The following is a 24616-nucleotide window of genomic DNA, read 5'->3' on the forward strand; positions in this document are numbered from 1 at the left end:
TGTCATAAGGCTTATAAGCATGTTAATTCATATCACTGGAAAGATAAATTACTACAGTCTGAATTCAACAAGGATGCACTGCATGTTTAGAAAAATATCTTGTTCTTTACATGTCATAATTTACAAAGCTGAATTACATGTTGAATAATTTTATTCATTTTAAGATGATGATCTCCACTTCGTTTCATGAAAATACACATAAATAATTTATTAATAACAGTAAACTATCAACCGTATGGAAACAAGGGTGTAGGTATTAAGTTTAATTAAAATACGGTCAAATATCTAACAAAAAATTACTTTTATGTCTAAGACATGACAAGTTTAAGAAATAACCTTGAATTTGTTTTTCTCCTGCCTTATATATATAGGTCTAACGAAATTTTCTCTGTTTTTTTTTATAGACATATATATACACGTGTATTTCTGTGACCTTTAAAACTGGGTCAGATCGTAACAAGAATGAATATATATGTATGATGACGTGGCTTGATTTTAATGAAATTTAGATATGATATTATATTGACATATATCGTTCCAAACCTGGGCTTTTTTTAAGAAATTATATAATTTCTTTAGTTTTACAGTTTGGTAAAATATCAAATAGTGCATACGAAGATTTGTTAGTTGTAGTCTGGAAAAAACGTTGTTTCCTTCGTCTGTCAAAAATTTAAAAAAAGTGTGTAACAAATACCGTAATTTTGTAAGTAATGATTTTTGTTTCACCTCCTTCTAAATGTTCATTTCATTAATGGTATTTGCAGCTCTTCGTGGTAATTTTTTATCGTTGGGGTTATTAATACGTTAATGCAAGCGTTTTAGAGGCTTAGATGAATTTGGTATGATGACATTTTCCAACATTTTGTGTTATTTTAGCAATAAAACTGTTTGTGTGATGACTTTGTAACACTTCTCGACCTTTTGATAGTTTTTACACCAAGGGTTTCCAGAAAGAATTCCAGACAGTTCCCCCCCAAGACTATTCCCCCTCTGACAATTCCCCCCCTGACGATTCCCCCCCAAACTGGGGGGGAATTGTCACCTTATTTTATTTATATTATTTTTTCTTTATACTGATGTAAAAATATCTTCTTTTTTTTACTAATTTTGTTCTAAGGTGAGCTTTTTATTATTCTACATGAAAAAATTATTATTCTTTGACCTGGTAACTAACAGTTCATTGGATAATTATATTTATATCCCTTATTCTATTATCTGTATTTTTTAGTTAGACATTGTGAAAATATTTTTAGGACGGGCGTCGGAAGGTGTTTGATACTGGGGCCGCAAAAGGTGGGGTAGGTACTGGAGGGAGATACCTCCTCCCATAATGGGGGTACGGGGAGGCTCCCCGGAAAATTTTGTTCTGGTACATTTTAGGCGTATTGACTCCAGTATTTTCTTACCATTTACATGTTACAAATTTAAGAAATGATTTAAAAAGTTTTTCATGATGAAAACATGTGAAATCAGAGAATACGTACCTCATCATAGTGAAGTCAAGCACTGAACATTGAATGAGCGCTGTTCAGGATTTTTTATTCCAAAAGTGGTTTTGGAAATTTGAAATTAATGGTTGCTTAGGAGTACCCATTATGAGTATTATAAAAGATATGACGTAAGTTAAACTTCACTTCTTATTTTGTTTGAAATATCAATTTTTGAGTAAAAACAATTTATGCAATTAATTCCTTACATATTAGCGGTGTGATAAATCTTAATACTTAATTACCTCTTCCATAAAAAAAAACATGACAATTATTTTTCTTAATTTTCTACATTAATTCCTTAGATCTTAGCGGCAGGGTATATTATGTGGTATCATTTTTAAGTGTATTGACTCTATATTGTGTGGCTTCTTTAATAAACTTAGCTATCTTAAGAAGCAGCTTCGCATTTTTCGAAGACATTGAATTATTATTATTTTTCTGAATAGTGGGCCATTGTGTATTACCAAGGTTCTTCTTTCTTATATCTGTATATTGAGTGTAGGACAAAATCCCCTGCGGATTTTTCAATATCTATTATTATCTACATCTAATGAATGTGAATGGAAAGAGGTGTCTTGAAAATAATTATAATCATAGAGTATAATATCGATAACTGATGCACTTATTAAAGAACAAAATTCAGCCAAAAGACTCAAAAAGAGATTTTTAAATAATTATGTTAACTGTGCTGTTGGTTAACTGTATCCATTATTTTAACTAATGTAGATATTTTCAGGACACAAATATCGCATAAAATATGAGAACGCCAGAAAATATTGGCAAAGATTAATGAGTGCCAGGTCAGTACTTACGGACAATTATAACTCACAGGACCACTGCATCCGCTTTATTTGATTTTATATATATGTAGAATATGATAAATACTTCCATCTTATAGAAGGATTATTTACACATGAAACAGGAAATAGTACTTGTACAAAATAAATCTCAAACCTTTTTGGGATATTTTATTCCAGAAAAAAACCCTAAAATGTATAATAATTAAGGGATACATACAAACAAATCATTGTTCCTTTGACTTCTCAATTCGACTGAAAGGTGCTGATTACCAGAATCGCGTAATGACATTATTGCAATAAACAAATTTAATCAAAATGGTAACCAGTCAATCTTTCACACCTCTTGATTGAATTACCAGCTGTAAAACAGTAATCAAAGCTGACATTGATCAATCAATTATGATATTGTTGTTACATTTTAATTGTGTTCTATGTGTTAGGATTATGATATTTATAAACAATATAACAATTTGTCCATGTATAATGACAATTATCAGCATTACTAACTTTGTGTGATACTTTTGATGAAACACTTGTTGGAAATTGTGATAAACCAAAATTAGATAATGCCAATCAACTTCTTCTTGTAAGAAATTTATCAAAACCTGTATTGTAAGGATATAGTACTTTTTATCCAGAGAAAATACTATTACTCCATGCTTTCTGGAATGAAAGCAAACCAACACATGTAACATCCTTAATAAATTTCATGGTGAATTCCAAGGACGTTTCAACTTGTAAAATTGTATTGATATTTCATCGTTTTTTTAATTCATGTTTGCAGCTTCGTTTTTGATCAAGTTTTTCATATTAATGTTTAAAGTGGTATTATTGGCTTTTATTAACATAACTGTAAACTTTTAGTTTTCCCCAATTAATATGATTAAGATAGTTTTATTGTCCAACATCGGGAAACTCGGAAAACATGAAAGAACATTATGGTTAGATTATCTCTCATGTAATTAGATATTTGATTCGATTTTTATTCTAGTATAATAATATATAAACTACTTACATAAAAATAGAAAGAATGTAAAATAATTATGTATATAAAACACTAATGAAAATGCTATAAATGATACTTTAATGCTTTATAGCACTAGCTAGCTATTATCCAAAGTAGTACAACTTTAAATAGAAATAAGCATTATTTTGACGATCAGACAACCTTATCAAATGTAAATATTTCTTACTTCTTTTTATATATGTCGTAGCATAAAGGTTAATTCTCTATAGATAAATACAAAAATTAACTTAATTGCTTTAAGTGTATTTAAGTTCTAAGCACTTTTATGATTTCCACGTTCCCGAATATGCCACATTTTCACATAGAAAAATATGCTATTTTGACGATCAGATTACCTTATTAAATGTAAATATTTTCTTTTTTTTTTTTACATACATCTTTGCATAGAGGTTCCATTATAGATACCGTTAACAAATAAATAAATTGCTTTAAAAATAATTAAGTTCTCAGCCATGGCTACTTATCCAAAATGCTACTACTTCACATAAAAAAATTCCTTATTTTGGGTACCAAATTAATGCATCAAATGTAAGTTTTTCTATTTATTTTTAAATATACAGTATTGGAGTATAGGATTTTTTCCATATTAAATAAACTTTACAACCCTTTAAACATATTATAATATGGAGAGGGGGAACTGTCACCCTTACATAACATTGTGGGGGGAATTGTCCGGGAGTGAATTGTCTTGGGGGGGAATTGTCTTGAGGGGGAATCATCTTGGGGGGGAATAGTCTGACAACCTTCCAGAAAACGTACAGGTCAGTTTTGTTGTAAGTGGATTTAAGATGTTCAGTGTGAACAACAGCTGGCTGCAACTGCAAGCTGGCGAGTTTGGCATATATTTTTAAATAGCTAGACATTAAGTGAAAGATGTTTAAGTCATAGTTATGTACGACATAAGATCTTTTTGCAAATACCTGTATATATATCCTCTGTGGTTACTGGAACAGCTGATACCACAGGCACGGGTCCAGTGTATATTTTTTTTGTTTGATATTATTTTTTTTTTCACACAAATATACTTTATATATGTTAGTCAAATAAAATAAAAATCGATGACAAAAAATCCGGTCACAATATCATATACATAGAAAAGGTGAACTAAACGAGCGTAACGCTATGGGAAGCTACTGTGCAAACTTGTGGAACATTTCAAAATCGAAGTTTATACACTTGCAGCCGCTACCTGCATGATTGCACCTTCGAAACAATTAAAGCCTTCCATAAATACTAAACTAATCCCATAAATTGCTTTGAAAAACACAGTACAAATCCCTAGGAGCGAAATATTTCAAATATCCCCGACGATTTCAGCTGCCAAACGAAGTGATAAAAACCAGGAACACGTCCGCTATCCGGAATGAAATCACCGGGGATAACTGAAATATTAGGCTCGTAGAGACTTGTACTGTGTTTTTCAAAGCAATTTATGGGGTCAGTTTAGTATTTATGGAAGGCTTTAAATGTTTCGAAGGTGCAATCATGCAGGTAGCGGCTGCAAGTGTATAAACTTCGATTTTGAAATGTTCCACAAGTTTGCCGAGTAGCTTCCCATAGCGTTACGCTCGCGTAGTTCACCTTTTTAATGTATATGATACTGTGACCGGATTTTTTGTCATCGATTTTTTTTTCATTTGACTAACATATAAAAGGTTAATTGTGTGAAAAAAAAAGGATTTTTATATTAAACAAAAAGAAAAAAAAAAAAAAAAAAAAAAAGAGAAAAATAAATAAATAAACACTGGACCCGTACCTGTGGCTGATACGGGGACTGGAATGCTGCATTTATCTTAGGAGTGATTATTCACTACACAGGAGCCGAGATACATAAAATTATAAGGGTGTCTGGCTATAAAGCTTAACAGACGTCAATACAACATAGAAACCACCACTCACCGCCAATAGAAATCTAGGATGCAAGTAGATCGATCTGAGAACACACAAAATTTACTTCTAGCAAGATGGCTGCAAAAGACTGGGATGATTTCATTGGCTCTCTGCTCACTTGACCTCTCGATGACCTCACATCTGCCGGTCGGCGACCCCTTCTCAGTGCTGGTCTCAGGCCACTATTCACTATGCATGTTATTATCTTAATTCATGGAAGTGTCAAGCTGTCTGGAAACCGGACGCCTAGCCTGTGTTCTAGCCGTCCGGAAAGCAACCGGACGCCAAGCCTATCCTCTAGGGTTTTTCTGGCCGTCCGGTAATCCATTTATTTAGAAAAGTATAATAAATTAATTTCTATTATCATATTTTGTTTGCAAAACATAGCAATATTTACCTGAACACAAATATTAGGCTTCATTCAGACCAAAAATTACCGTAAAATCTCGAATATATGACGCAGTTTTTTTACGATTTTTTTCATTTTCTCAAATGGATGCGTAATATATACCAAGGTAGAATTTCGAACATTTTTTTCCAGCTTGAAAACCCGAAAATATCAGCGAAATTCGGACAATTTTGTCAACTGTCATGTGTTTACATTTTAGGCTGTGCTTTTTTAACCTTCTCTTGAAGAGCGTTTTATTGGGCGGGTCTAAAAACACGTACGGAACAGAATCTCCGATGATATATGGTAAAGTTGATTTTATGTGTGAGTTTAAATTTTTTGTATTTGTAAATTTAATTAATAAGTATTGTACATATCCAGAGCACCGGATAGTGTCAGTTTAATAATTAGGCAAAATACAAAATTTCGCGGTTCCGGGTTGTAGGTGTTTGATCATTAAAATCATTATCTTTCAAGGATGCTCAAATAAATTGCAATTAAAACAGATTGTTTGTTATTTCTTTATTTCCAGCAAATTATTACTGATCAATACAGCAGCTCGTACATTGTTAAACAAACACGCTAATTAGCCGCGATTTTCTCGTTTGATGTGCCCATAATTATGAGATGTTTGTTCGCACGTCTTTAAAGTGTACTAAGGTGTTGACAGCTTGAGAAAGTTCTCAAATACTTTAGAAAGAATTTGTCTGTCAGTTATTGTCACTGTTGTCTGTAACCGATTATGCAGCAATTGCGATTTTCACGAGAAATCGATTTTACGCATGCCACTAATGGCCGATTTCGACTTTGTAAACAAAGTTTTCGACTGATTTTTCGGTGCATGATATATTCCAATGTAAGCATTTTTCCCAAGATTTTGATGCAAGATCGGGGGTGCGTAATATACATGCTAGCGTGATATATTTGAGTTTTTACAGTAGATGTATTTTCAATTTCTGTTCCTCAACGACATGTAAAAGTGGAGGTGTGACAAATATTGCATAGAAATATATGTGGGGGGAATTTTAAAAAACAAATTCTTAATTTTTGATCATTCCATAAATGTGCTAAAAGGTTGTTTTTTAATATTTCTCATTACTTAAAATTTGTACCCGATATTCTGATGCAACACTTTACCTTTACATTATTTTGAGATCTTTATTTGCCAAACATTTCTTGGGACAACAACAACATAACTGAAACGCTTTTAAACATCAAAAGTAACTTTATACAATGCACCAGAATGTCTAACACAAATATTGATTATATGAAGGTAAGCAACTTATTATCAAAATTAAAGTACAACATTTTAACAGAAAAAATACAGAATTCATAAATAAATTGATTACTGTGCGTCTAGAAAAACCCTAGAGGATAGGATAGGTGTCCGGTTACCGGACGGCTAGAACGCAGGATAGGTGTCCAGTTACCGACGGCTAGACACTTCCTTGATAGATGCTGTTATGTCAAATTGCGAGTATACTCTTCTAGAGTGAGGCGATTACCGAAGATGATGATGATGTCATGGCTGCGGGTTCACCCCTTATTAGGGGCTGGCCCTCTTTTTCCCTCATTTTTAACTCCACTATTCGAAGAATAAGGAGAGCTATCCTACTCGTCAGCATCGGCGTCACACCTCAAGTTCATATTTTGTGTAAACTGTTTGACATATGGCTTTGAAACTTTTAGCACATGTTTATTGTAACAGTCTCTATATGTAGGCAAGAGTACATAACTCTGTCAAGTATTTTGGCTGAATTATGGCCCATTTTGGACTTGAAAATTGGTTCAATTTTTGTACTTAAGCCCATGTTTTGTCAAAATGATTTGACATGTGGCTTTGAAACTTTTAATACTTGTTTATTATAACATTCTCTCTCTGTAGGCAAGAGTACATAGCTCTTGTCAAGTATTTTGGCTGAATAATGGCCATTTTTGGACAAGTTTGAAAATGGGTTCAGTGTTTGTAGAAGTCCATGTTTTGTCAAAACTATTTGACACGTGGCTTTGAAACTTTGAGCATTTGTTCATTGTCATGATTTCCATCTGTTATCAGGGGTATGTTACTAAAGTAAAGATATTTGGCTGAATTTTGGCCCTTTTTGGACTTGGAAATCAGTTTTAAGTTTTTCGTACCAGTCCATATTTTGTCTAAACTGTTTAACACATGGCTTTGAAACTATGACCCCATAACTAGGACAAGAATTTTTGCTCAGTTATGGCATTTTTATGCCCCCGAAGGAAGGCATATTAGTTTTCAACTGTCCGTCCGTTCGTCACAACATTAACTTTTTGCATGAAGGCACTTTACTAGGACCTTCAAATTTCACATGCTGATAATACTTATTGAGTACATGACCCCTACTGACTTGGGGTCACCAGGTCAAGGTCACCAGGTCAAAGGTCAAGGCGCTGCGGGGGGCATTTATCACCATTTGTGACAGCTCTTGTTTGACATAGAAATTTGTTAAGTTTCGTGTACAACTAGGAATCCATACTTACACCAATTGTTCGAATAGTCGAGCGTGCTGTCAACAGAAGCTCTTATTTTTATGAAAATTTTATTTTCTTTTTAATGAAATTATCATGTTCTGACATTAAAATAAAAAGGAAATGATATAAAAGCAAGAAAAAAAGGGAACCCCCAAAGGTAAAACAAACCTGCAGCTATGACTAAAATATTTTACTGCAGGGAAATGACATAGTAAAGAGTTGCAAAACTACTTGTGTTTTTGATCTAGTTTGTCATAGCTCAGTGTTATTAACTAAAGTTATTGTATATTTTTTCATAATCTAATTTAATCGGCACGATGAAGACTACAGTAAGTTCCACTTTTCAGGAGCCTATTCATATTAATATTTATAAGCGGATAAGTGGCTTTGTTGAACCTTGAAGACTCAAGATATGTACCTGACACCAACATTTTCGTAACGATCTTGACATTGCAAATGAGTATCTATAATTATAGGAGATGTACCTGACACCAACATTTTCGTAACGATCTTGACATTGCAAATGAGTATCAATAATTATGGAGAAGTACCTGACACCAACATTGTTGTAATGATTTGACTTGCAATGGGATGTATAGGATAAGTACCTGCACAAATTCGTAATGATCTGACATTTAAATGAGTATGAAATAAAGGCTGTATCTGACACCAACATTTTCGTAATGATCTTGACATTGCAAATGGGTATTGATAATTATGGAGAAGTACCTGACACCAACATTTTCGTAATGATCTTGACATTTCAAATGAGTATTGATAATTATAGGAGATGTACCTGACACCAACATTTTAGTAATGATCTTGACATTGCAAATGAGTATCAATAATTAAAGGAGACGTACCTGACACCAACATTTTCATAATGATCTTGACATTGCAAATAAGTATCGATAATTATAGGAGATGTACCTGACACCAACATTTTCGTAATGATCTTGACATTTCAAATGAGTATTGATAATTATAGGCGATGTACCTGACACCAACATTTTCATAATGATCTTGACATTGCAAATAAGTATCGATAATTATAGGAGATGTACCTGACACCAACATTTTAGTAATAATCTTGACATTGCAAATGAGTATCAATAATTATAGGAGATTTAATGAGTAAGAGTGCTATTTATCAAATACTATTTTTAAATCTTGCAAATTTTGCTTTCAGATATCATTATGGCTACAAGACGGTCCAGACTGCAGATAAAACCAAACATCCTTGGTGGTCCCAAGGGATCTGGCCCCAAACCTACTCCAAAAACCTCTGGTAAAACTGCAAGTAAAGAAGTATCTGATGCCGCCAAATTAGATGCTGCCAATGAAGTGAAAAGTCCTGCAAGAGTTGCTTCCCCTAAAAAGAACATCCAGGTTAACCCTTTAAAAGAAATCAGTAGTTCTAACGAAGAAGCAGGTAATGTTGATACAGAAAATAATGCTACTCTTTTAGACAAAAGAACAGACAAATCTGGCAGTGAAAAGTTGGATACAATAAATGATGACACACAGGTGACAGCAAATGCAAACAAAACTGACATTCCAGCTCTCCCAACAAGAGCAAGATTAAGAAAATTTGGAAAAGTGAATATTTCAGCTGCCAGAGGTGTTAAAACTGAGTCACAGCCATCTAAAACTACTGAGGAAGCAGATACTGGAAACACCACAGAGAAAGTTGAAGGTGATTCCCTTAAAGCAACAGATGTACCAAAGAAAGATGATAGTGTACCGGACAAGAAAAGCTCGGAGGATGGTTCTAGTGCAAGTACCACGGTTCAGAGACGGTCCAGGTTTCCTAAAGCAAAACCAAACATTGCCGATGCTGGTAGGAGGAGACAAAAGTAAGTATGTTGTCTTCTTATTTTACACATATTTAAAGCAGCCAATACATGTATCTACATGTAGAATCTTTAGATTTAGGTTTAACTAAATAACTGCATAATATATTTTAGTGAGTCATTATAATTATGTTTTACATATCAAAATTCAATTACAGGGAGCTTGCTGCCAAAGATGAAGCATCAGGTTCTAGGTGAGTGATTCTTTCTTTTTTTCTGCCATAGTGCGTTTTGCTTTTTATTAGTGCTAAACAGTCAAATTATCATTCCTTTTGGGGGTGGTGTCAATCCACAAAATTTCGATCCCATGAATTCCAGGAGTAAATAAAAGCCCTACACCGTATTGTGATGTTAGAATTTTGATTGTTAGAATATAGAAGTGTTGGAATATGGATCGTAAGAGTATAGAATCTCCATGAAAATGTTTTGTTTGAAACCATGGAATTTTATACATGTTCTCACAAGATTAAATGGTTTCACCCTATTTTCAAATGTTTTTGCAAATAAAATGAAACAGTACATATGATTTCCTTGCCAAAACTACTGGTAAAAAATTCAAGAACAAGTTTCTAAAAGTTTTCAAAGCAATTAATTGAGAAATGTTTATTTGTTTTGTGAAGTTCTAGTGATAAACCTGTGAAGGTTCCAGAAATATCTGTCACAGATTCTGCTGTGACTGAGACTAACTTGCAGCTCAACCAAAACAAACCAGAGACCTCCCGGTCCTCGGACAGCACCCCAGCCCTGACCCAGATACAGCCCAGGCCTCCAGCCACACCCACCAGTGTACTCAAGTCTCCACTTAAACACCCTACACCAACAATTCTTGTGTCTCCTGAAAAAAGGGCTAGGACACTCAGTACTTCAGAGGTAACTTTACACTCCTTATCTTTGATCACATTGGTAATTATGTCTCCCACCACACAGTGGTGTGGGAGATGTATAGATTAACTCCTGTCTGTCTGTCACAAAGCTTGTCTGTACTCTAAGTCGAACATTTCTCATCCGATCTTCACCAAACTTGAACAAAATGTGTTTGACCATAAGACCTCGGCCAAGTTCGTTAACTAGCCAGATTGGCCGAGGCACTTCGGAATTATGGCCCTTGAACATAATACAACTACCGGTGCAGCATTGTAGACTGTTACCCCACTACCGATACAGCATTGTAGACCAGTGTAGCGTTGTAGACCTGTTACTCCAACGACTACCGACGCAGGATTATAGACCGGTTACTCCAACATGTGAATACCAATAGGCCACAAACAGTATACAAAGACAGACTTACTATTCAAATGATTAGGCTGTTGTGGGAGACATGCACTTTTCTCAAAGGCACCTCTAGTTCTTGCATAATGATGTGTAAGAATTTAGTTCTTAAACAATTTAAAATGAGTGAATCTTAAAATGTTGAACTCAATGGGGCCTCCATGGCCGAGTGTTAAGGTCGCTGACTTCAAATCACTTGCCCCTCATTGATGTTGGTTCGAGCCTCACTCAGAGCGTTGAATTCTTCATGTGAGGAAGCCATCCAGCTGGCTTATGGAAGGTCGGTGGTTCTACCCAGGTGCCCGCTCGTGATGAAATAATGCACGGAGGGGCACCTGGGGTCTTCCTCCACCATCAAAGAAAATCGCCATATGACCTGTAATTGTGTCGGTGCAACGTTAAACTTAACAAAATAAATAACAAATAAATTGAACTCAATATCTTGAACTTATTTATCTCAAAAGTCTGGCTATCTCGAAGACATTTTCAAGGCCTGTCCCAAAAACATGTACAAAATATCATTTTAAGTTGAATTTCTGGTTATCTCTAAGTAAAACGCTCGATCCCTTGGAATTTGAGATACCGAGTTTCAACTATATATATACAACAATGAATATGTTATAGGGTGAGAAAATACCCAACCAGACTGAGATTTGAACCCAGGGCCTCAGAATACCCTAACAAAGTTTGGATGCTCTAGTGACTGAATTACTGGGCAGCTTGCCCATTTTCTCCTCATATTGTGAGTGGGATCTGAAACTGATGTCAGCGCTGAAGAAAGCTTAAGGATATAGATTGCTGTCTGAACTACATGTATGGTCTTTGAATATACTTTATTGTATCATTAATTGATGAAAGTGGTAAATGACAGAGGATGTGGTTTTATAACCTTTATTTATAAGTTTACATGTTATATACATTCATTGTATCCTGCAAAAGCATCAATCGAATGACAGAATTGTTTGTTTTACAGCCACCTGTGGTTAAGCGTCAAAAGAAACCAAAGGTTGACGCACCAACAGACAAACCACCAGACAGAACCACCATGAAAATGAAGGATCTCATTCGATGGAATCCGTCAAGTAATCCGATGAAGTAAGCAAAAACAGTGCTGCTGGTTTTGGTGTCTACTGTAATTTCAGATCATTTTGCTTGACCAAAATTTCACAAAATTGATAAACAGTCAAACATGTTAATTATTTTTCCAATGAAAGCTGTTGTTCCAAATGAATTTACACATCAGCGAAAAAAAAATTGTTAACTTCTTCTGTATTACAGTACAATTAGCCACTTTTTGTACCGAGGTGAGCATACGAGTCTTACTTGTGTGAGAGATGGAGTTAAATTAAAAAACAACAACACAAATTTATCTATGTTTTAGACCAAAAGTGAAGACGGGTACAGCAGCAGTTGCGAAGGTCGTAGAGAAAGAGAATGTGAATGATAGACCAGTGGCTGGTGATGAAGCTGAGGACGTGGTGGTTGTAAATGAACCTGAAGCTGCTGATACGTCCCTGCCTGTCCCACAGGTCACTATCGGACCAGATGGAAATATTGTTATAAATGAGAAAAGGTATTTCAGTATTTTTTGTATAAATAAATAAAAGATGAAGTAGTATTTAAGAGTTTACATAGTGGTCATTAGGGTATTAATCCAAAAATTCTTAGAAATGACCAAATTTAGTGAAGATTTTAGACTTTCACGCCTATTGAATTTTAACAAGATTTTCATTCATGGAAATTCTGTTTACTCAATAAGGGTATCTCATAAGAGTGGGAGGGCAGATGAGCAAGTACAAACTGGGGATTTCTGGTCAAAAGCTTAACCCTTATCATGCTGTACACGATTGATTCTGCCTTTGCAACCAGTGTAGATCATGATCAGCCTGCACATCCATGCAGTCTGATCATGACCTACACTGTTCGCCATTCAATCAGTATCTTTTTTGATAAGCATCACTTTCAACAGTTAATGGTACTGTCCAAATCAAAAGATGGACTAGTTCATCATAGAAATTTAGCAGGGTAAGGGTTAAGTTCAGGTTAATATATGCTGTCACCAAACTTGGTATTTAGCAAGTTTTTATGTACTTGGGGATAATGTTGTCAAGTTAACAGTAACTAAATTTAGATAAGAACAGTTTCGTAACAATAAGTTGATTTACTTTCCAATCTGTATTTGCAGTCTAATAGTAAAAGATCCAGAGCTTGAGAAGGCCCCTAGTCAAGAAAATGAAGTTATTGACGAGACTGACATGTTTACAACATACGGCAGTTTTAGAAAGAGAAACTTGTCAAAGAGGTGGTCAAAAAAAGGTACTTACCATATCATGATGGTAAAAAATACACAGCTGAACAGTATTGAATTTCACATCCTGCAAAATAAAGTTTTTTTTTTGAAAATAGTCAGTTTTACTGTTAGAATTTGTTACAACTGTTTATATTGTAAAATTGTGGTAGTAAATTTAAGGCTTCTAGGCTGACACAGTTTTTCTTGTACTTTTCACAGTATATTTTGTATTTGTCGTATGTGTTTCAGTGGGGTATTGAAATATAGCAGTGGATTATATCTAGGTCAACTTTTCTCCTTTACTGTGTAAGCTATTGCTTTAAAACTAGTAGCAGTTATTTGCCGTTAAAAGCTGATTCTGCACAGCAAGTACCGTAACTCTACGTTGCTTTTTGCAAGAATTATGGCCCCTTTTTGGACTAAAATTATCATGGGTAGGACAATATTTCCATTATACAGAGTAAAAAAAATCAGATGAGCATGCTCTAGTTACATATATTGAATCTTATGCTCTCTCATTAAAGAAAATTTTGATTTTCAGTTAAAGAAATTTCGATCATGTCTTGAAACCAACAGGTATCCTTTATGTCTTTCTGGCACTCAACAAATTTAATATTTTTACACAGAAATGAATTTTCATGATGATAGAGTATAAAAGTATGTGCACTATCATTTTACTTACTAATTTCTTTATATATACAGTCAATGGAAATTGAACCAAGTACTTTGGGCATTCTAGTGGTTGTATAATATACTTCCGAATTAAGGAAAAAATACCAGTATTTATAGAAAAGCTAAACTATTACTTGCAGAGACAAAGAAGTTTTACAAAGCACTGGCTATGATTGGTATTGACTTTTTCCTCATAAATCAACTTTTCCCAAACAGAAACAGGTTTGAAATCAAGGTAAGTAGTTTATTACTAAGATATGAGTGCTATATTTTGAGATGATTTTAAACAGATATTTAGCTATTCATTGAAGAATAGGTAGAGCTTTTGCACTCACCCATTTGACTGCATCTGTGTCAGCTCGTCAGTTTGGTTAAGTTTTTGTATGTTATCTGGTATCTCAGTAACCATTTGTGGGAATGGATCAAAACTTAACAAACTTGTTAACAATAGTGATCTGACATGCACCACGCAGATTTCATAACTCTGTCTTGAATTTTCACAGTGTTATGCCCTTTTCATTTTTTTTGTATTTATTAATTTGAATTTTCCTTTTGAATAGTCATGCATTGCTGAACTCTGACAGCTTTGTTGATAATTCAGTCACTTTAAAGTAAAGTAATCTTACTTTCATAATCTTTTTCTAAGTGTATATTTTCTACAGAACACAAGATACCACCAACCTTGAAAAGTCAGGGAAATTGATGTTTTTCAGGAAACTTTGAAAAATTAAGCTGCTGAAAAGTCAGGGAAAAATATTTTCATGGTCCATATTTGAAATTCAGATTCAAAAAAAATCTTTGCTCCCTTCACTCACAATAGGGTCATCCAAGGAATTCTATTAAACCCTTAGCCTGCTTTGCAACCAGTGCAGAACAAGATCAGCTTGCACATCCGTGCAGTCTGACCATGGTCTGTACTGTTCACCATTCAGTCAGTATCTTTTTGGTAAGCACCCCTATTAACAGTTTATGGTACTGTCCAAACTGAAAAATTGAGAAGTTCATTACAGAAATTAAGCAGGGTAAGGGTTAAAAGTCAAATTCCACAAATTCACATCCCCAAATAAATGAAATTTAATGCCAGTAAATTAAATGATTTAACAGAATTCTGTTGTTTTTTTTTTTGCAGAAAAAGTTCAAGAAGGAAGAGAAAGTGAACAGGGTACTGATTGAAAAAGTATTAAGTAAGTGCAGTTACTAATCTTAATTGATACTGGTGAGTTTTCCAAAAAAATAAAAACTGGTGTTTTTAATGCAAGTTCTTTCTTTAAAAATAATATGTATATATGCATCTGTGTGCATTCAGGGTAAGAAGTTGAAAGGTTTCCATGTGACATGGGTGCCTTATAAAATGGTATTTTGTTTCTTAAGGAATTGTTAATATCTTACTGGTAACATCTTTCATTTAAAATGTGCCAGGTGTCTCAGACACATGATTTTGGGGAAGTCATGACAGATCATCACAGGTCCAACAGTTGAATGCAGTTTGATGTATATTTAATGATTATGCATATCACAGGTGTGCTAATTAAATGCAGTCTGTCACATTTGCCATAAGTCACACTTTTTACAGGTCTCAGACTCTGCCAATCAAAGCCATTCTGTCCTGTATTGCATTGATATATATGCTTACTACAGGTCTTGCAATCAAAGGTAGTCTGTTCTGTTTTGCAGTCAGTTATGCTTATTACAGGTCCTGCAGTCAAAGGCAAAATTTCCAGTTTTGCATTTTTTTTGTTGGGTTTAACGTTGCACCGACACAATTATAGGTCATATGGCGATTTTCCAGCTTTGATGGTGGAGGAAGACCCCAGGTGCCTCTCCGTGCATTATTTCATCACGAGCGGGCACCTGGGTAGAACCACCGACCTCCAGTAAGCCAGCTGGATGGCTTCCTCACATGAAGAATTCTACGCTCCGAGTGAGGCTCGAACCTACATCGATGAGGGGCAAGTGATTTGAAGCTATGTGTAAAACAGGTCAGCCAATCAAATGCCGTCTGACGTATTTCTGTGAGTTATGCCTGTTACAGGTCCACAAATCAAAACACAGTCTTACATGTTTAACCATAGGCTATGCAGATAATTTGTGATCTGTAACTAATAAAAGTAATAATTACTATATAACCTTTACAGAAGAGAGAATTAAGTTTGACCCTGCAGTATTCGATGCCCAGGATAGTGAGGAATCTTCAGATGAAGATGAACAGAAAGTAAAGAATGGAAGAAAGAAGAAAGAAAGGAAAAAGACAGCAAAGGAGCAAAAAAATCAACAGGGTCCCGCAAAGAAGAGAACGACTAAACGTAAGTAATTTTTAGCTCATTTGAGTGAAAAATACAAGTGATGAGCTTTTAGGATGATTGTGCATCAGTAGTCGGTCATCAGTAATTTCCTTTAAGAACATCTCCCAAACCACCAAGCCACTTTCAGCAAAACTTCACAAAATGTTCCTTAGGTGTCATTTTTTTTTTCTCCAAATGTATATAATCCATGGCAGCGGAAAAAGGAAAGAATCTTGTTATAAAATGTCTTCTTCTTAGAAACTTCTTGCCTAATTTTAAAATAAATCCACAAAAGTATTTCTTAAATGACCTTCTTCCATTATGTTAAAAAAATGTTGACCCAGGGCAGGGTAGATTTTCTTATTTTCTCTATTTTGGAAATATTGAGATTTTTTCTTCAGAAACTTATTGGCTGATTTCAGATAATTTCTAATAAATGTTCTCTGCTGGCTCTGTACCAAATTCTTTTAGTTTGTTTACTATATGACCGCAACAGAAACTATAAAACTCTTGTTAGAAACTGTTGGCCCAATTTCAAAATTGTTTTCTCTGAAATGTTGCTTGCATTATCTTTTACCAAAAGAGTGTCAGTTACATTTGTATACAGAATTACTGTAAAACTTGGCTGTAAGAGGTAAAGTTACAAAATGCTTCAAAAACCCCAAAAACATCTGCTGTTAAACCCCTGGTCAATTTCAGAAGTCATTATACAGAAATGTTTGTTTGGTGATTGTCTAAGAAATTGATTTTAAAATTATTCCAAGTTGTAAAAAGCAGTGCTGCAACAACATAGAAAAATGATCACACTTCATCTCTTCTGACACCACTGATGTGATTTTGAAATAATTTCACAGAAATCTTTCTTGGGTGACCAGGTACTAAAATTGTTTATCCTTTAGCCTGCTGGCGGCAAGTGATTTTGCCTTTGCGACCTGTGCAGACCAAGATCAGCCTGTACATTGGTGCAGTATGATCATGGTCTGCACTGTTCGCCATTCAGTTAGTATCTTTTTGGTAAGCACCCCTTTTAACAGCTACTGGTACTGTCTGAATTTAAAGATGGACAAGTTCATTAAAGAAATTTAATAGGGTAAGGGTTAAAAAGCAAAGATGAAAGTAGTAAAGGAAAAGCTACATTCAAAGATCAGAGTATAGGTCAAAGCTATGGCAGTCATAGTTATATGTATATATAGTCATGGTTATATGGGACTGTACTACATCATATTTTTTTACGTACAGTTGATACTAAATTGGTTAATGGTTATTATGTCCCCCTTTGAAGAAGGAGTGGTATATTGTTTTGCAGATGTCGGTCGGTCTGTCGGTCGGTCTATATGTAGACCAATCTGTTTCCGGATGATAACTCAAGAACGCTTGGGCCTAGGATCATGAAAATTGATAGGAAGGTTGGTCATCACCTGCAGATGACTCCTATTGATTTTGAGATCTGTATGTCAAAGGTCAAGGTCACAGTGACCCGGAACAGTTAAACGTTTTCCGGATGATAACTCAAGAACGCTTGGGCTTAGGATCATGAAAGTTGATAGGGAGGTTGGTCATGACCAGCAGATGACCTCTAATGATTTTGAGGTCAGTATGTCAAAGTTCAAGGTCACAGTGACCCGGAACAGTTTAACGGTTTCCGGATGATAACTCAAGATTGCTTGGACCTAGGATCGTGAAATTTGACAGGGAGGTTGGTCATGACCAGCAGATGACCTCTATTGATTTTGAGGTCAGTAGGTCAAAGGTCAAGGTCACAGTGACCAGGAACAGTAAAACGGTTTCCGGGCGATAACTCAAGAATGCTTGGGCCTAGGATCAGGAAGATTGATAGGGAGATTGATCATGACCAGCAGATAACCTCTATTGATTTTGAGGTCATTTGGTCAAAGTTCAAGGTCACATTGGCCAGGAACAGTTAAATGGTTTCTGGATGATAACTTGAGAACGCTTGGGCCAAGGGTCATGAAAGATGATAGAGAGGTTCATCATGACCAGCAGATGACCCCTTTTGATTTTAAGGTCAGTAGGTCAAAGGTCAAGGTTACAGTGACCCGGAACATTTAAACTTTTTCCAGACAATAACTTGAGAATGCTTGGGCCAAGGATCATGAAACATGATAGGGAGGTTGGTCATGACCTGTAGATGGCCCCTATAGATTTTGAGGTCTGTAGGCTAAAGGTCAAGGTCACATTGACCAGGAACAGTTAAACCCTTTCAGGACGATACCTTGAGAACGCTTGGGCCTAGGATCACTAAACTTAATAGGTAGGTTGATCATGACTAGCAGATGACCCCTGTTGATTTTGAGGTCAATAGGTCAAAGGTCAATGTCACATTGAACCAAAACATTAGAATTTTGTTGACAGTGAGCAAATAATTTCTGTTCCTTGTGCAGTTACTGAATGCATCAAGGGGATCATTTCGTGTTCGACGAGCTCTTGTTATGATACAGTTTTACTCTGTTGCATGTAATAATGAGCCCACTGAGCTCAGTAGGGAATGCGCAGATCTACAGATCGCCGGGTCTTAAGTTTCAATTTCTAGGTGAGGGGTATGTTCTCTGTGACGATTTGATCAAACACATTTTGTATGAAATCATTCCTCCTCCACCTCTGATTTAGGGAAGTTGGCAGTTTCTTGTGGGAGCAGGTTTGTACTGGAACAGAAACCACAACACTGGTTAGTTTAACTGCCCACTGTTACATAACTGAAATACTGTTGAAAAAAGTCCTTAAACCCAAAACAAACAAAATTCACCCCAACCACTTATATTTAAGTGTCCCACCACACAGCGGTGTTGGACACAATCCGAGACATAATGATTTACGCATGTCTGTGTGTGTGTGTGTGTGTGTGTCTATCACAAATCTTGTCTGAACTCTTAAGTCAAACATTTCTCATCCGATCTTCACCAAACTTTAACAAAATGGGTTTGCCAATAAGTCCTCGGCCAAGTTTGGTAACTAGCCAAATCGGCCCAGGCTTTTTGGAATTATGGCCCTTGAATTACCGATCCGAACCACTCATTCGAACCACTTTAAATCACCAAACCAATACTTACTGAAACGACTTTTTACAGTTCAGATGATTAGGCAGTTATGGGAGACATGCGCTTTTTTCAAAAGCAGCTCTAGTCATTGTATGTATTTCAGGAAAGAAAGCAAGAAGGAACTACTATGAAGATGACACGTCTGATGAGGAAGAAGAACCTGTTCAGAAGAAATCCAATACCAGGTTCTGCTTTATGTATTTTATGGTTCAGAGTAACAAGCTGCAACTATACCTTAAGCCCAGTGATAACATTTGTAAAATATATTGAAAGTAATTTGTATGCTTTAATTCTCTCAGTTTTTTCCTTTCTTTTTGTTGTCGTATGATCTGGAGGTCATTGCCTTTAAATGAAAAAAAAAAAGAATTTGTTTATATAAAATGTGTATGTGTAACAGCTAATCTGCTATAAATGTAACGGGAATAGCAACAAAATATGTTTACAAAGTATGCATGAAAAAGTATTGATATTGTTTACATTTCAGTGAGGCAAGTTCATCTGTATCGCAGAAAGATGGGGAGGTTGTTGGAATACTCATGGACATGAGTGAAGGTCGCATCACAGGTGAAGCTCCGGATAACATCATAAATGGTGGTGACGGAAATAACTCTGAAAAGCTTATAGCTGTACCAGCGAATAAAGTACATAAACATGGCAGATTTATTCCAATAGAGGCTAAAACGTCAAATTCTATGTCACAAGGTCAATATAGTGCATTAACTAGTGCTAATAATGAGAATGTGTCACTTAATATACCAGGTATACAAAGTATCAGTATTATGCAAACTCAACAAATAGACGGGTTGGGAGCTGGTCATTCTTCCATGAAATTACCTTTACTTTTGCCAGAAAACACGGTAATGACTTCACAGACTACTGAAAGAAGTCAAGACATAGGTTACGCTAATTCAGAAAGTTTAGATAGGCGTATATACTTACCTGATTTAAACAGGAATAATCCTGCAGTTGTTCAATCAAATGTTCAACAGACTGTTAATGTGTACAATGCAGAAGTGCAATATAACCAAAGCTCCGTCCCAGGACAGGAAATTCCAGTAGTTGCAGGAACCAGCTCTAGTCAGTTACAGTCAGGAACCAGTCAAAATCAGTTACAGCAGGTACAGATGAATTCGGTACCAGTCATTAACACCCAGCTTAGCACGGAGGATGCTGATCAGTATGTTTTGGTGACGGTGATGCCGGAAGGTGGCGGCGAAACGGTCATCCATATATATAGGCTGCATGGTGGCGGCCAGTCGCAGGATCAGATTCTGTATGCAGACCCATTTGCCTCACAGCAGATGACAATTGACAGTGCAAGTAGTTGTGAAATTGTTGGCCAGCAACAAGCACAGGAATTTACATCCAGTGATGCAACAGCAACAGTAAATTACCAAAATGTGGACAAAGCACCTGTTGACTTAACATCTTCAAATATAGCAGCATCAGATGAAATGAGTAATGACGATGCAATACAATCAAATATAGAAGAAACTTTTATTGATGATAAATTATTACCAACGACTGAACCAGAGTTACGAGAATCTGTTGATATAACACAATCAAATATACAAGAAACTTCTGTTGACAATGAGTTTGTCCTAGCAAATGAATCAGAAGTACAGGAATCCGCTGCAGATAAAAAGTCAGTCCCAGAGTCAGATATACAAGTTATTATTACAGATGATACACAATAATCAGAGTTAGTTAACTCAAATGATCTGGCCAGTTTTTACATGACACCAGAGCAAATATTCTCTATTGAGAAGTTATAACCTTGGTGTTTTAGTGGAAACTCAAAATCTATTATGGGCAAACTAGTCACTTTGGTGGGGGGGGATATATGAAAATGAACATTCAAGAACATGATGAAAATGTAGGATTTTTATACTCTTGCGCAAAGCTACATTGTAGTTTTACTTTACCATTCTTGTCATTTGGTATGTAGACACATTCTTGCGAGTCCAGTCCTCATTAAATCTAAGCCAAATTCCTTTCATTTCTTGATTTTTTGATGAGATCACTCGCCATGATATGTTGTTGTAACTGAAGTAGAATGTTAGATACTCTGATTTCCACAAGAGTTATACCTCTTTGATTAATGTCTAAGTATACCATTTAACTGTATTTATATATAATTCAGTGATCAACACGAACAACACTCGCACACCACTCTTGAATTATGGCCCTTGAATTAGGCTAAATTCGATGATAGATGTATTTTGTGACAGTCTGCCACTCCTGTTTAAATTTGAAAAGTACTTCTTATTTGTTACTTCTTGAAAATAAAAAAGAATGTAAGTGTAATTATGTCTCCCCCAGGAGACATATTGTTTTTGCCCTGTCCGTCCGTCCGTACGTCACACTTCATTTCCGAGCAATAACTGGAGAACCATTTGACCTAGAACCTTCAAACGTCATAGAGTTGTACGGCTGCTGGAGTAGACGACCCCTATTGTTTTTGGGGTCATTCCGTCAAAGGTCAAGGTCACAGGGGCCTGAACATTGAAAACCATTTCCGATCAATAACTAGAGAACCACTTGACCCCGAATGTTGAAACTTCATAGGATGATTGGTCATGAAGAGTAGATGACCCCTATTGATTTTTGGGTCACTCCGTCAAAGGTCAAGGTCACAGGGGCCTGAACATTGAAAACCATTTCCGATCAATAACTAGAGAACCACTTGACCCCGAATGTTGAAACTTCATAGGATGATTGGTCATAAAGAGTAATTGACCCCTATTGATTTTGGGGTCACTCTGTCAAAGGTCAAGGTCACAGGGGCCTGAACATGGAAAACCATTTCCGATCAGTAACTAGAGAACCACTTGACCCAGAATGTTGAAACTTCATAGGATGATTGGTCATAAAGAGTAATTGACCCCTTATCGATTTTGGGGTCACTCCATTAAAGGTCAAGGTCACAGGGGCCTGAACATGGAAAACCATTTCCGGTCAATAACTTGAGAACCACTTGACCCAGAATGTTGAAACTTCATAGGATGATTGGTCATGCAGAGTAGATGACCCCTATCGATTTTGGGGTCACTCTGTGAAAGGTCAAGGTCACAGGGGCCTGAACATTGAAAACCATTTCAGGTCAGTAACTTGAGAACCACTTGACCCAGAATGATGAAACTTCATAGGATGATTGGTCATGCAGAGTAGATGACACATAACGATTTTAGGGTCACTCTGTTAAAGGTCAAGGCCACAGGGGCCTGAACATGGAAAACCATTTCCAATCAATAACTTGAGAACCTCTCGACCCAGAATGTTGAAACTTCATAGGATGATTGTTCATGCAGAGTAAATGACCCCTATTGTTTTTGGGGCCACTCCGTTAAAGGTCAAGGTCACAGGGGCCTGAACATTGATAACCAGTTCTGATCAATAACTTAAGAACCACTTGACCCAGAATGTTGAAACTTCATAGGATGATTGAACATGCAGAGTAGATGACCCCTATTGATTTTGGGGTCAGTCTGTTAAAGGTCAAGGTCACAGTGGCCTGTTCATGTAAAATCATTTTTTGGAAATAACTTGAGAACCACTTGACCCACAATGTTGAAACTTATTAGGATGATTGGACATGCAGAGTAGATGACCCCTATTTATTTTGAGGTCACTTGATCAAAGGTCAAGGTCACAGGAGCCTGAACAGTGACTTGAGAACCACTAGGCCAAGAGTGTTGAAATTTAGCGGGATGACTGGACATGCCAAGTAGATGATCCCTATTGCAGCCAACCATCAGTGTCTCTTTGATTTTGCTCCTGACCCCTATTGACTTCTTGCCTATAGGACTTTGCATTGGGGGAGACATGCGCTTTTTTACAAAAGCATTTTCTAGTTCACACTGGGTAGTTGGAAAAATATGTAGAGAGTCTTTCTAAATCATGCAAGCGGTAGACATGTGATGTTAAATAGAGGAAATGACTAGATGTGTTTAAAATGACTCCAGAAAGCATCAAACTCAACTTTATCGATTTATGATTGTTGAAAGCTGGTTTGTGTTGTTTTTCTGTAAAACTAGAACGTTTGTCAGAAGGAAAGGGGGTCTCTGATATGTAACGGTTAAGGTCACAGACCAAGGCACTTGCTCCTTACTGATGTGTTTTCTCTTTTTTGTTTGGGTTATAGAATAAGCCATCCAGTTGGCTTATGAAAGGTTAAGTGTTTGTACATGCCTGAAATAATGCTTTGATGCCCTTCCTTTTCTAAAAAAGTCTGGAAAGTCACCACATGACCTAAAATTGTGTTTGTGTGACTTCAGACGCTACCAAACAAACAAATTAATATGTCCTTTCAGTGCTATATATCCGTGTTTGTTCATCTCATTCCGAGTGAGTATACTGTCTGCCTTGAAATTTTTTGTCACTCTTTACTATTTGAAGTCATAAACTTTGATTTTTAAGTCCCTTTGTTTTGGTTTGAATAGATGTGTGGCTCTCAGATTATTTCCGGTGTTTTCAATTTGACTTTAACTCCCTATGTTTGTTTTGGCAACTTGAAATTGAACTTTCAAAAACAACAATATATGTTATATTTAAATAATTATTTTTTCAATATACAATAGTCTGTTTAACCACAAAAAACAATAAGTAAGTAGTTTCCATAAACTTTTTAGAGTTGATTTTGTATAAGGTTGTGCAAACTCGTATTTGAGGAATTATATAAAAATCAATTTTTGCAATTTTTACGGTGGTATACATGTTTGGTTGTTAATTGATGAATGTATATTTGTTGGGCACAAAACAGTGTTACAGTTAAGAGTAAAATTAATGTAGCTAAAATAAAGTGAAAATTTGTAATGTTGCATTTTTAGCTCAGTTATTCAAATCATAGGTAGACCTATTGGACTCACCTGTGCGTCAATGGCAACTTCAGCATACCATTTTTGTAAAGTTTTTGTATGTAAGCTGGTATCCTAGGAACGACTGCTGGGAATGGATAGAAATTTCACACTCTTACTCACTGTAATGAACTGACAAATGCTCAGGTTCCATAACTCAACCTTGCATCTTAGCTCACCTGAGCATTTTGCTCAGGTTACTTTTTAATTCCCCGCCACAAGTGGTGGGGGGTTATAGGAATGGTCTCCG

At 35.8% G+C, this 24616-nt stretch overlaps 1 protein-coding gene across 3 annotated transcripts; it reads left to right on the top strand.

Moving 5' to 3' along the window:
* The first annotated feature begins 818 nt into the window (after positions 1-818).
* Positions 819-24325, top strand: LOC123536358 (transcription factor TFIIIB component B'' homolog). 3 transcript variants are annotated; one of them, XM_045319486.2, is made up of 12 exons: positions 819-839; positions 9278-9944; positions 10100-10135; positions 10562-10811; positions 12184-12305; positions 12592-12783; positions 13396-13526; positions 14313-14407; positions 15302-15356; positions 16308-16475; positions 19614-19695; positions 19995-24325. In XM_045319486.2, the coding sequence occupies exons 2-12, from the start codon at positions 9286-9288 to the stop codon at positions 21205-21207; spliced, it is 3003 nt and encodes a 1000-aa protein (XP_045175421.2). In that variant the 5' UTR covers positions 819-839; positions 9278-9285; the 3' UTR covers positions 21208-24325. The 3 variants fall into 3 exon arrangements, with proteins under 3 accessions (XP_045175421.2, XP_045175420.2, XP_045175419.2); XM_045319485.2 differs by lacking the exon at positions 819-839 and adding an exon at positions 4068-4090; XM_045319484.2 differs by lacking the exon at positions 819-839 and adding an exon at positions 4068-4078.
* The last annotated feature ends 291 nt before the right edge of the window (positions 24326-24616 follow it).

This window comes from Mercenaria mercenaria, chromosome 17 (genome assembly GCF_021730395.1).
Source record: "Mercenaria mercenaria strain notata chromosome 17, MADL_Memer_1, whole genome shotgun sequence".
Classification (NCBI taxonomy): Eukaryota; Metazoa; Mollusca; class Bivalvia; order Venerida; family Veneridae; genus Mercenaria; species Mercenaria mercenaria.